The 14223-nt window shown below is 46.5% G+C and overlaps 1 protein-coding gene across 3 annotated transcripts in view; it reads left to right on the top strand.

Moving 5' to 3' along the window:
• CASS4 (Cas scaffold protein family member 4) overlaps positions 1-14223 on the top strand; it is a 48904-nt gene that overhangs the window by 20858 nt on the left and 13823 nt on the right. For all 3 annotated transcript variants that reach the window (XM_044455747.1, XM_044455745.1, XM_044455746.1), the window contains exon 2: positions 12675-13100. In XM_044455747.1, the coding sequence (XP_044311682.1) occupies positions 12675-13100 (426 nt within the window). The remainder of the gene's footprint in view (positions 1-12674; positions 13101-14223) is intronic.

The following is a 14223-nucleotide window of genomic DNA, read 5'->3' as shown; positions in this document are numbered from 1 at the left end:
CCTTTTATACTTTTCTTTCTATAAAGCAAACATTGCCCAAAGTGAGGGCGGGGGGGAAGCTTTTCATAAGAATTTTTTTATGGGATTCTTTTTACCCCAGACAGGTTAAGTATAGGTCATGGCAATCTCTTTTGACAATAAAGATTCAGAATTAAACCCTCTAGTGAACAGAAGTAAAATTCATTAAGGCTAAGCTTTTTCATGCTGGTTTAAATTTTGTAGCCAGACAATGTTATGTGGACCTAAGGACGTAACATTGATTGCTATGCATAACTTCGGAAAAGATTAAACATTAAATTACCTGCACTTGCTGAAAGTTAAAAGCCATTCTTATGCATACTGAAACTTCCCAGAGGAAATAACCAGCACAGGGGGCTCTCATATGCAGCATTCTCCTTTTCTGGGGTGCTTTGCTTGCAGTAACAAAGTGCCCCCACATGCAACTACTGCTGGGTTTCCTATGGATGCAGGATTTTCATATCCACTGTTGATGCAGGGGAGCTTCACTCAAAAAGTTCATTCTGAGTGTGGGCTTCAGTGCCAGCTCCCGGTTTCTGAGGGCCCCTCCATGATCTCCCTCCCATCTCCCTTCATGCTGCTGTTGTCACCAGCTCCAGTTACTTCTCATCCTCTTCCTTGCCATTGCACCCACTTACAGAATGCCAGTGGGCCCTGGCAAGCATTGCTGCTGCTCCCTGCCAGCACCATGGTCTTGGCCGGAGCCAGAAGAAGGGGAGCAAGCTGGCTGCCGTGATGGAGAGGGGGAGCACTTCCTGGGCCATATTTTCAGTGGGCTCCTGATTGAGTGCAGGTTCTCAGCAGATGCCCAGCCGTACCTATTCTTGACAGTGGCCTTGACAAAGCCTTATTTGGGCTGGTTGAGCTGGTTGAAGCGCCATCGGTGAGGGCTGGACATGCCCATGGTGGGCATGTCATGAGCGGAGCCAGCTGGAGCCAGGGGTCAGACTAGATGGCCCGGGAAGCCCCTTCTGACTTGCTCTGTTTCTATGGGCATTCTATGAATGGACGGAGAAGAAGAGTGGAGTTCATTGTCAACTGCTTTGTAAACAGCCCTGGAAGCTGTGCTAAGCAGCAGTATCTGCATATATTTGTACAGGTACATTTTATATCCTGCCTTTTTTCTTCTCAAGGTACTCAAGGCAGCTTACATAATTCTCCTCTTCCTCTCCATCTTATCCTTACAACAAGAACACTGTGAGCTTGATTGGGCTGGCCTAAAGTCACCCCGTGGCTCAGTGGGGACTAAAACCCAGATATCAGCACCAAATGTTGCTCAGTTTGGGCAAGCATTTTGACAAATGCCTTTAAAACAAACTGAAAATCTAAATTGTGCTGCACTCAGATAATGCTTCCAGCAGTTGTTGGACCAGGTGCTGGCATGCTCTGAAAAGGATGTCATTCCTTGATGTCAGTTTGCAAGCTATTCAGATGCTACACAGGAGGGAGACAAGCACAAGAAACTAGAGAAGGATGGGGAATTTCGGGAAAGAAAGATAGGGAGCCAAAAAAACACATTAGACTGTGTTTGAATTATTTTGCTGGTTAATGAAATTCCATAGTGTCTCCCTTCCTGACATCTACCATGAGCTTTTGTACACAAAGTTGTTAATCTGCTGTATCTGCTTTCAGTTTCATCACAGAATCTAAGCATTACATTAAAAGAAGTTTCTTTCCTGCTTTACCACTGTGCCACCTCTAGGTGGCACGGTGGCATTGAAGAATAGCACCAATCGTGCAAATGTACAAGAGGCAATCGCGTTTTCTTTCAGCCTCACAACTAAATGCTGCATTTTCTCTGCACTGCAAAAACTCATGCAACCTGCTGGTCAGACAGAGAAGTGACAATGGAAGGTCGTGGCTTAGGAAGAGCCACGCTGGTTCAGATCAAGGGTCTGTTTCGTCCATGGTACTGCTCACACTTTGGCCTCCTACAGGTAACACATAGTACAACAGCAGCCCCCTGCCAAAGTTTCCCAGGACATGGTGCTCCCGCTCTTTGCTCGCAGAGGTGCCATGTAGCCTTGAGGAGTGGTAGCCCTCGATAGCCTTCCCCTCTGTGAACTTGGCCAGTCTCCTTTTGAAACTGTCCAAATTGGGGGCCATGACTAGTACTTTTTGAAGTGACTTCCTCAGTTAATTGTGGGAAGAAATTCTTCATTTTATCTGTCCCAGATCAGCTTTATGGAAGATTCCAGGTTTTAGTGCGATGGGAAAGGAAGAATGTCTCCCTCTCCAATTTCTCCATGACTTGCATACTGTAACATTGTCTAAAGAACCTGTAAAAAATGCAAATAGGGAATGCCATGTACCTGAGGAATATAGGAAATCCCCTAATCATGCCCTTAAAAACAGCAGCTGAGGAAACCACAAGGCAAGGGGCAAGGGCCTTGGCTCCCAAATCCTGGTTTTTAGAGAGCCTAAGCAGAGCAGATTTACTGGATGAAAAGTTATAGCGGTGCCGTGTCTCCTTTTCAATAGGTGTGTGGAAGCTGCATTGGCAGGCGGGGGTGCAAAGGGCTGAACCAGATAAAATTTACCTTCCACTGAATGTCACTATTCAGACTCTGCACCCGGTGCCATTTTGGCTTTCCACTAGGTCACGTAAGAGGCAGGAAGGCTTGGTAAAGGAAACACACGGGGCTGAGAGGAGGGGAAGGAAGACAAGTGGAAAGACTTTGCTGACTGCGAGGAATCTAGAAATGGATGGCCAAAAGGCTGAGCTGAAGTACAATTTCCTACAGCTGCCCAAGTGAGGAAGGCGGAAGTTCATATTCTTCCTGGTGTGAAATGACTTGCCGATGCTTGGACTGTAGGCGTTCAGTTTGAATAGTTGGTTAAATTCTATTCTTGTTTTCTTATGAAACTCAGAAAACTTTGCAACCTAAACCCAGCCTTGGGCCTGTGTAGGTCTATTTAAATTTCATCATGTAGTTCCTCTTGGGCAGGTCACTTCAGCTGTGACTCAGTGAGTAATCTGCTTCTGCAGCAGTTGCTAAAAGCTGCTTTTGCTGGCCAAATTCCTAGATTCTGTGAAGGCACACATGAGTGATAAAAAGCTATGTAATCCAGGCCTCCTTACAAGTCGCCCCACTGGGAGGAATTACATGATTGCTGCTTCCCATTCCCCCCCCACCCCGCCCCAAGGTCCCTGTGTAGACCCTCGTCACTGCTGGTTGACCCACCTGCTGTCCCCACACCAACTTCGGGGAGAATGAGCTTAAGCATAGTGAAGACAGTTAAAGCAAAGAAGCTTTGAATAGCTTTACTGAAATCCATGGTGCAAAGTTATGTAAGAGAAAATAAATTCAGGGTCTGTAACAGTACTTTGTAAGTAAACAATATAAAAACCTAGGTTTGCTTTAAGCCAGACTTTGCCGATTTGGGACCCTCTAGAAGTGTTGGACTGCCGCTCCTACCATCCCCAGCCAGCATGATGAGACTGCAGAATCAAAGCAAATGAAGCTTCATAAAACAATATGAAAATAATAATTGTTAAAAAGTCATGTCAAGGAGCACATAAAACACATATATACCTAACATGTTTTTTCCAGAGGGTAAAAGAGACCCATTAAAGCAGCTTTAGCAAGGTTGAAAGCATCCTGTTTTCAAAGCTTGGAAGAAATCAGAAGCTTTTTGCCCAGTGCTAAACCACTTCCAAAACATTATGCAGCCAAGGGGCCACTACAGAAAAGGCCTTCTTATGTGCCCACTTGATCATGGTGGGGTGGTGCAGCAAGCAATAAAGCAGCTTCCTCTCTGATACTTTCAGGAACTATGTAAATGTTCCTTGCAAGGATGGTAAGAGCCACAAACATTTTACCTGGCTGCCTTCGTGCTCCTTGTACCTCTTTCCTGATTCTGCTTCCGCAGTGCTACGTGCGGTCATACACTGCCCTTCTTCCTGAGCTGCCCCTTGTGCCTGGCAGCAGCTCCACAAAAACCTGCCTGACATCCCATGACTTATTCCTTCCAAACAACTCCTCAAAACCCACCTTTGCCATGAAGCCTTCAGAACAGTCCCTTAGCCACAGCTGTACTGCAGGCTTCCCCAGTCAGGGGACCGTTCCCCACTGGCATGCTGGGAAGTGTTGTTCAAAGCATTGGGGGTGCATCTTGCTGGGAGGGGGTGCTCTGCATAAACTGAATGCATGCATATTCTGCCCCTTTATCTCCATCCTCATTTTTCTGTTGTCTCCCTTGTGCTGAATTTTAGGACTGGGGTCCGATACTTTGCAAAGCCCTGTGTATATTGATCGTTGATGATAATGGTGATATAAGCATCTCCTAGAGGAGTTCACAGGCAGAAAAGTGATAGCATTCACTATTGAAAGTGCTTCCATTTAGCTAAGATGACTGTAATTGTTAACCCTGTTTCTTCATGCACTTAATGTTTAACAAAAGGCCATCTATCCTAGTGGCCTTTGCCACACAACTTATGAACCGTTTTGTGTTGTGTTGTGTTTTTGTTTTGTTTTGTTTAAAGCTTTTGTATACTGTCCCATTACTGGCGTCCTATTGCAAGCGTTACTGAACTTGAACCCTCCATTTTTAAAGCATTGAAGTGTAGTTGTGCTAAATGTCTGTGATGGATTCAGATGTGAGGAAAGACTCTGGAAGAAGCACTTCACCAGTTCAAGAAATACTTGTGGTTGTCAAAATAAAATATTGGCTGCAATACTGGTTAAAAGAAACCCGTTTGGAGGAATTGCTACATGAGATAACCCAGGCTATTACTGTGTGTTTCTGTCAGCTGTTTGGGCAGCCAAAGAGGGAGAGAGTTGCCAAGTCAGGCATGAGAAGAGAGCCATTGTTCCGAGGGCCATCACAGCAAAAGGAGTGGATGCTATCGGCAACAGGCTGCTTTCATCATCTGAGCTGGCAAACACATTTCTTCTTTTGATACTCTGGAGCAGCTGTTTCTTTTCAGCAAATGTTGTGGGTAAAAATACAAGCCTTCTGTTCCTTAATGTATTTTGCCCCCCAAGGAAGAAGCCAGTGCTTTGGGTAGCAAATTCTTCACAGTCTTCTGAGCAGAGTTCAGTACTGGTGCAATACTTTGCAGTTTACCTCTTGCTTTTCTTGGGAATTCATATATGCAGAACTGCTCTCTCCCTGCCTCACATAAATGCTCTTCTAGCACAGATGCTGGCTTGTAACTAGTCATCCCAATGTTAGTTACTAGCAACAGGCTCCCAATTCTCTGTTCAGCTCCTCCTCTTAGAAACCACTGCAAGGGAAACTTAAAAATAATTTTGGACTGTTAAGGGTCCTGAAGCTGACAGTCCTCCGTTTCTCATGCAACACTTTTACTATGTGCCTTGTAAGAAACAAAGGAAAGAAATGGGGGTTCACCTACTCAGTGAGTCTTCTCCCAAAAGAGGGCCTATGACCTCCCTTGCAAAAGCGGAAGGGGCAGAATTGCAGCTTGAGACTGACAGGCAAATATGCGTAAATGGTTAAGAAACCTAATCATTCTGAATGAGTTCAGATCTCCAGGCCAGATGAACTCCATCCTAGAGTAGTAAAGGAATTGGTGGAAGAACTCTAAGAACCACTGTTTAGTTTCTTTGAGAAAATCTTGGACAATGGTTGAAGCACCAGATAATTGGCAGAGGGATAATATTGTCCCTACCATCCAAAAGTGGGAAAAGGACGAAACTGGGACTATAGACCACTCAGTCTGACATCAGTCCCTGGGAAACCTTCTGGAACAGATTATGAAGCAGTTGCTCTGCAAACACATTATAAATAATGCAGTGAATATGAGAAGCCGACATGGATTTGTCAAGACTAATGTGATCTCATTTTTTGGCTGGGTAACCTCCTCTTGTAGACTGTGGGGATGCTGTGGACAAAATCTAACCTGACCTCAGCAGAGCTGTTGACCAAGTGCCCCATGTTGTCTTGATTAGCAAACTAGCTAAAAGTAGGTGAGATGGAACAACTATAAGGAGGATCCCTCAGTGCCGACAGATCCGACTCAAAGGCTGGATTCATATATCGCAACAAGCAAGACCATGCACCTTCCACTGTGTGTGGTCATTTGTGTGGATGTACCCAAAAGAGGACCAGGCTCATCATGGTTGCTCTTTCCCCATCCACCTTTTCTTCCTGCTCAGTCCACCAGGTTCTATTGCAGGAGGCACCATGGGGAGGAATTTATTTGTTTATTCAAAACTTTTGTACCCCCTCCTATACATAAAAGGCTCAGAATGCTTCAACAACAAAGGCACAGCATAGTATCTGATAAAAGCCCCCCACCCTAAAATAAAAAATCAAGTCTTAAAATAATAGGGAAAAATAAAAAGGCTTTGGCCTGGTGTCAAATTAAGGAATCAGGCTCCCTACTTTGATGGCCACAATTGCAAGCTGAGTTTGGCTCGCCACGGCTGTCAAGGTGACACAAAGAGGGGTCATGCCTTGAAGTGTAGCAGAGAACAGGAGCTGGTCAGGCAACTTCTCCTCTGCTCCAGAGAGAATGGCTGAAACAGGAGGGGTTGCCCGATCCATGCTCAAGCAAGGGAGTTGCAGCCTTCTGGGCAGCATGCAGGAAGGACCAGTGCCACTAGATTGATTCCCCCTCTGACGCTTGGTATGGACCAGAGTGAAGCGCCTTGCTCTGCTCCTCATGAGTCAGTGGCAGGGGCGAGATGCAGCTGGGCAGCACTGTAGAAAGAAGCAGCACTACTCGATTGATTCCCCCTTTGCCCCGTGGAGAAGCAGCAGGGCAAGCTGGGCAGCAGGCTCAGCTGGTAGCTGGCTGCGTGCTGCAATGGATTCCACTGCCCTTTCTCGCTCTGGCTTGCAGAAGAGGCTTCCCCACACTGGTACCTACATGCGATTTCCAGCTCACACAACCATTTTAGCACCGATACGCCATAGAACGGGTAATTGTTTCTGGTCAGGGTTTCTCAAAACCAATGTGCCATGCAGAAATACCTTGAGGGAGTTCAGATGACACAACAGACCAAATGATGGAATAGCAGAGTTGGAAGGGCCCACAAAGGCCATTGGGACCAACCCTCTCCTGTTGCAGGACACCAAGTTACCAAGTAAAGGTTAAAAACCCAGAGCTGCTTGTTGTGCCATGTGAACCCACCCAAAGAGTGCTTATCAGTGGCACCTTCTCATACTGAAGAGAGGTAACAAGTAGAATATGGAAGGGTTTGGCCCAGTGCCCTTTAACCCTTTTATTAATGATTTGGGTAAGGAGATACAGGGACTGCTTATCAGATGCGCAGGCAGAACAAAATTGGGTGGTATAGCTAATAGTCTGAAAGATAAAAATACAAATCAACGTGCTCTTGATAGGTTGGAGAGCTGGGCTTAAAACAGCAGAATGAATTGTAAGAGCGACAAATGCGAAGTGTTGCATCTAGCAGAAAGAAACCAAATGCATAATAACAAGAACAGGGATACTTGGCTCAATGAGACTACAAGTAGGAAGGATCTGGGAACTGTAGATCACAAGATACAGATGAGCTTACAATGTGGTATGGCTGTAAAAAAGGCAAATGCTATTTTGGGCTGTGTTGATAGAAGTATTGCTTCCAAATCACGCAAAGTACCAGTACCCTTCTTCTCATCTGAAGTGCTGCATCCAGTTCTGGGCAGCCACAGACAAACTTGAAAAAAAATCAGTAGAGGACTAGAGGGGACGGAAACAAAGCCCTATGAGGAGAGACTGAAAGAACTTGGCATGTTTAGCCTTGAGAACAATAGACAGGGGAAATTATAATGCTCTACAAGTACTTCAAAGGCTGTCACAAAAAGGAAGGGCAGGCTCTTTTCTTGTTCATCTTGGAACACAGGACATAGAATGAGGGGCATGTCTTAGAGGATCAAAGTGTTGCACATCACCAGGGAAAGTTGGGTCAAGGCTTCAGCTACTGACACAGGACAACTCATCAGGGGTAACTAGCCATGGTGGGTTGTCATGATGTGTGACCTTCATCTGCTTCCTACAGGGTGGACTGTTTGTTTGTTTGTTTTTTGCAACAAGCCAACTTGAAAACCCGTGGCTTTTTCTAGTGGTTCTTCAGTGAGGATATTTTTGAGGCTCCAAATGTTTTTCTTTCTCAAAGTAGGAAATGAAAAGGGGTAGTAAGTGAAGCAGGGAGGAAGAGGCGACACAGGTTCTCCCATGAAGAACACCCTGAGATACCAGCTGGAGGACCAAGGGGGAGAACAAGCCACAGGGAGCCCAAGTGTCTCTTGAGCACACTGTGGGTTGCTTCTCCAACCACCCCCACTGCGTAGCTCATTCACAAGGTGACTTAGCAAGCTGCTACTCAGACATTCCCATGGATGAAAAACAATGAAGACATATATGAGCAGTGAAGGAACTAGCTGGGAGGCAGATTACATGACATCGCATGGTTTCTCAATTGCACAGGCAGCCAGAGTGCTGCAGCAAAAGAGTGGTTACTGCAGCCTGGAGTAACCAAAGTGACTTCCCTTTCTTCTTGGATACATTAAGATTAAACTGTAAACAAACAGAATGTGTTCAGGGCATTTCTTGCCAAGGGAGAATGAAACTCCAGGTACAGAATTCGATGGGAGGAAGATGTTGAGAGATAGAACTTGCTTATTTTTTCAAATATGCTTTCCATATTTCATGTGTTCATGGCATCGCCACAACAAAGATTAGAACTTGGTTCAGACAACACAAGAATCCCCAACACTTGTTATCATAGGTTGGTTGTTGTATCATGGGAACACAGCCCAGGTCACCAAGGCTGTTTGTTTGTTTTTGAGAGAGAAAACCCACCCTGGAAACCCACGTGCTGCTCTAGGGCTGTTGTTATTCACAGTAGCTTGCCTGCCGTGTCAGCCGAATCTGGACATAAGTCACCATGGATGAGCCACAAGAGCCAGAGAGCTGCCTGCTGCAAGTGGCAGAAATCCTTTGCTGCGCCTGATAAGCCGCTGCTGTGTGAGTGCCACTGAGAGCAGCTTCCAAAGTGCCCACATTGCCCTTGGGGGCACTCAAGTCCCTGGCAAGGGGCTGGGCTCTGTGTCACCTCCCTGAGGGGTGTGCACCCCACCTGCAAGGAGAAGAAGTGGACATCCTGGCTGGTGGCTGGAGAGGTCTTCTCTCAAGCCACCCGCAAGGATGGCCGGGATCTGCTCCTCCTGTCTGTCCTCCCGCTGCACTTCAAGGCACAGTTCCTGCTTGCACCGTGGGAACAAGGAAGATTTTGTTTTACAATTCTTTTTTGTCTCTGTTGCACAAACAAGACTTGTGTCCTGGGGTGCCAGGGGGTCAACTTCCAGCTTTGGCTGAGGCACCGTGCAGGGGACTGTCTACTGCAAGGGGGAGGTAGGTAGCCCCCTGCCTGTTATCCCGGCCAAAGCTGTTGTGCTTCTGGGCACAAGCTGTTTGTGCAACAGTGACTTTCTGACAGCTGCAGTGAAATGAAATCAGCTTGTGATTGTGGCTGTCAGAGAGGAGACTCAGTTCTTCCCACGGTGTAACCTAGGATGCTTCCTGAAGGAACATGGGGGAGGAAGGGTGCAAACTAGTGATGATGAAGCTGATTCTCTGTTGGGTTCATCATGAATGCTTCACAAAACAACAATTCACCAGTGGCTTCTTGCCAGGATGGATCGTTCTGTTGTGGGAACTCAGCCAGTGTCTAAACAACTGGTCAGAAGAGGAATTCTGTGGAATAGTGCATCTAGTCCAGCATCTTGTTTCCTGCAGAGGCCAAGCAGATGCCACCTGGGAAGCCCACAGGCAGGATATGTGGGCAACTGGCCTCACCTGTTGTTTCCCATGAATGGTCATTCATAGGCATCATGCCCCTGGCTCTGGAAGGAGCCACCAAGCCCTGGCATCTCTCTTGCTTTGCACCGGTTTCTGAAGATTGCCATGCCAGCCCTATGAGGTGCTTTCTGGAGGCACGTCAGGAACCCTTTAGGATCCTTGCCTGCTCTCAGCTTCCCCCTGTAATGTCCCTTTCTGCCCTGCCGTGCTCTGGAGCAAGCATAGCTGGGGAGCTTTCTCTGGCTGAGTGGTGGGTGTGCTGCCCTGCCAGCAGGTCTTCCACTCGTGGCATGGCATCTACACAGTGTCTTATGGCCCTTAGGCAGCTGGTTGCTGGCTACAGGATTGCATCTGGTCTGTTTGCATAATTGTCTGTGTATACATGGCTTCATTTGTGTTCTCATTGTGGCCAGAGGCAATGTTCTGATATACCCTTTCTTGCCTTCAGCAGTTTCACTGGCTCTGCTTGCTAACCTCTTCCTTTTGTACAGAATCATACTTCTTCTGATCTGTGGTATAGATTCTACCTGAGGTATTTTTGTGGTTTTGAATAACCCCCAAGCAGTATGGAGAAATGTGACTGTAGCGGCAGGCTCAGGTAACACAGGAAGACCAGAATGCCTTTCCACCTGCATGGTGCGACTTCCTGGCTGATACCAGGAATCAAACCATCAGGCATGGCAGAGGTCTTAAGGCACCTCTTGCCCCTTCGCCACTCGGTCCTCCCTCAGAAATTGCAGAAGTTGCCTTGGGGGCAGCAGGGATGTGACAGCGCCCACCCCGATGTGTGGATAAACCTTGCAAGCCGCAGGGAGGCTTGTTGGCACGATGCAGGTGGCTTGCTCGAGACCTCTTTGCCGAGCTGTTGCACGGTGCTGATCCTGCCTGGCGCTGCAGCTGCTGGATGGGGGTGCTGTGCAGGGCACGAGAAGAGTTCTGCTACAGCAGAGAAGCCCTCTCTGGTAGGATTGGTGGCGGCAGCCCCAGACTGGGGAGGAGCCGAGCTGCACTGTGCTCAGCCTGCAAGGACAAGCAGTGGGCGACCTATACCCTCGCAGACACCAGCCCTTCCTGCTGGTGGCTGTGGTAGCACAGGGAGCATCTGACAGCCGTCCTCAAGTGCCGCTGGGGCACTTGGGGCACGTGTCACCCAGCTGCTCACCCAGGACCCCCTGGCCGGAGCAGCACACTCTCTTCTGCCACACTTGCCAAGCAGCTCTGTAGCAGGTTTGGCCACCCCTGTGCTTGTAGTGTCATTCAGGTTTGGATGACACTTGTATTTCATTTCTGCGCCACCCAATAAGCAAAGCTCTCTAGGCAGTTAAGAACAATTTATACAGTGTAGTAAAATACAAAAGTACAATACAATCTATATCAATTAAAAATTAAAACAGTATTTTTTTACAATATTTTTTTACAGTATTACAAATGCAGGCATTTGTCTTCTATAGCAGTGCCTCTCAAAGTGCAGTTCTGGGCTTCCTTGTAAGGTCTCCAAGGATGGGAAGTAGATGCAATGGCTCACCCCTGATGGGGCAGGATTTTTCCCCGAAGCAGTGCCACTTTAAGCCTGAGAGTGGCTTAGAAACCCTACCACAAGCTGTGGATTCTTGGAGTGGCTTATAAACACTGACCTTGTAAGCATCTCCAAATAAGCTATGGAGGATTCAGACAGCATGCTAAACCATCGGAGCTTTCAAACCTAAGTGGTTTAATATGTCATGGGAACTCAGCCTCTCGATGTTCCTTTAGAACTTATTTTGAAGCACTTCCCTAATTTTTTAGGGAGTTTCCCCTTCTGAAGTCAAATGTGTGTTGGACTTGGCAATTATCTGGTCACCCATACCTTCAATTTGATAGCACTGTGCTCAGTGTTTCAAATTAGCCTAACAATGCATCTTACACAAGGTCCTAAATGCTGGTTAGGATTAAGTCAAATTCTCCCCTTTTCTGGCTGGTTCCATGACCAAATCTTCTAGGGCACAGTCTTTACCTGTTAGGATATCTGGAAATGTTACCAGTTTGTCATGTCTAGAACACACATTTATCCAGTAAATTAAGTTTATCCAATAATCATTGCTACATTTTTTCTTCAGGTGCTTCCATGATTTGTTTCCCCATCTTAATAGCATCTTATGCATTTTGGTCAGGTGTGTGTGTGATACTAAGCCCCTGCAATAACTTACTGGTATTGTGACCCACAGGGATGCTGTGGAAGGAACTGTCCCCTTGGGATTTTTCATCTGCTTCTTTGACATGTACAGTGACAACATCCTTGTCTTTTGTACAAAGATGACGTCCAGAGATAATCATATCCTACCAATTTTCTCTATTCTCATTTTCATGATGCATTTCTGTAGTATATATATATATCTAGGCTGTTCTCCTATAAAATCAAGCACTCTGTACTAACAGTAAAAGATAAATACTATGCAGTAACTATCCCAAAATGTCTTTGATGTGTGTGTCTTCTGCTCACATAACTGAATGCCACTCCATCTTGCACGCAGAAATTGAGCATGTTAGATAAAAACTTTGGCATGAACTCGTCTCTTTGACATCCAGGGGTTTTTTTTTTTAAATGTGTAGGGAATATGGTTGTGTATGGTGGAATATTCAGTCATGCACCCCCTCATTCATTCTCATGGCTCATCCCAGTCATGGGTTTACCATCTCTGTGAAATCTAATTGTATAATTATTAGCTCAGAAACATAAGTTCTGTGAGCATGGTGATTAATTTTAAATGAAGTAGGTGCTGGGTCCAAATAGGTTCTGAAGAGGTGACTGGACCCTGGTCTACCTTAGATCTTACCTGGGACATACATATGAATCTACTGATAATGAGTGCAGCCCACACCTAATCTAGTATCTTCCTCCCCCCAGAGCACCTTGGCCAAAGCGCTATATGACAACAAAGCCGAGTGTCCGGATGAGCTTGCCTTCCGCAGGGGAGATATCCTGACGGTGCTCGAGCAAAACCTCCTGGGGAGCGAGGGCTGGTGGAAATGTTCCCTCCATGGAAAGCAAGGCCTGGCCCCTGCCAATCGCCTCCAACTTCTTACTCCTTTCCAGACACCCTCCACCCTGCTTAACTCCCAAGGTCTGCCAACCAACCCACAGACTATCTACCAGGTTCCTTCAGCACACAAACTTCCTGCGCCATTACCCATCTATGAAAAAATGGATGGTTGGATCACGCCTCCTCCACCGTCTTCCTCCGCTTCTTCCCCGATCACACAAGAAGAGTGTAAAGCACCAGCTTTGGCTGCAAAACTGTTCAGTGAGAAGACCCAGAGTTCATCAAATCAGGTACAAGCGTAAGCGGCTCTTCAAACGGCAAAGGGACACTGAAAAACAGATGGGCACAAAGCATGGAGGTGCATGCTTTACACGTTTCCTGTACCCTCTCCCCTCTCTCTCTTTCACTCTCACACACACACCTGCATGCACATGCACACTGGTCTTAGAAGGAGGGTTTCCTTCCAGCTTTCCAACCGACCTCTAAACAAGCTCACAAATTCTGAAGAAAAAGCCGAACACCAAGTGGCTCTTCAGTTCAAAGTTTTCTGCCACAGCCTCCACCTTCTCTTCTTGTCCGCATCAATTTCCAGTGAAGGCCATGTGGCTCCGTGACAGCTGGATTGTCTTAGCAATCACAATGAGGCAGCCACAGCAGTCACTACTGGGCTGGTATACGTCAGCTGGCTTGTGTTCAAAGGATTCCTTGCTTTTTTTTTAAGAGGGATGTTTTATTTCCTCCACAGTCTAATACAATGATCTAGCATGTATCTCTCTAGGGAAAGGGCTAAATAATTTGGACCTCTGTATTGCTGAAAAGAGGATAGAGTGTGAGGGAGACTTAGACAAATTTATGAAGCTTATATCTCAAACAGCAAAAGCTGATGGCTACAATTGCACTTCCACAGGCAGTATCAGGTGCTGGAGACAAACAGACACTAGGGGTTGTCATCACCATCAGCTCAGCTTTCTAGAGGTCTTAGCTACTTATGGATAGAGAATGCTGAATGAGATGGAACACCATCAGATCTAGCATGGCAGTTCTCATGAGAACTGGTAAAAAGGAGTAATTACAGCTACTTTACTAGATTGCTAATGGGTACTTTGAAACAGGTAGTACATCTTTCAGATGTTAATCCTGAGAATGTGAAGTTTTTTGGGGTTACGTGATATACACATCACAGTTGTTGCTACAAAGAACAACTGTGTCATACTAATCTATCACACTGCGCTCCCCCCCCCCCCACAGAACATGGAGCTCAAACAGCCCAGCTGAATTCAAGAATAGAAACAGGGTAGATCCAACTCATATGGGGACAGCTGGAGGGCATGATCAGCTGTTCCCAGAGCAGCTGGTCAAAGCTGCCGCTCGTCTGTTGGAGGGTCTAATACAGAATCTGGCCAAGGAAACACA

The sequence above is a fragment of the Varanus komodoensis genome, unplaced genomic scaffold (assembly GCF_004798865.1).
Source record: "Varanus komodoensis strain SLA01 unplaced genomic scaffold, ASM479886v1 scaffold8, whole genome shotgun sequence".
Lineage (NCBI taxonomy): Eukaryota > Metazoa > Chordata > Lepidosauria > Squamata > Varanidae > Varanus > Varanus komodoensis.
Note: the sequence above shows the minus strand (reverse complement) of the source record. Positions and strands in the feature narration are given on the sequence as shown.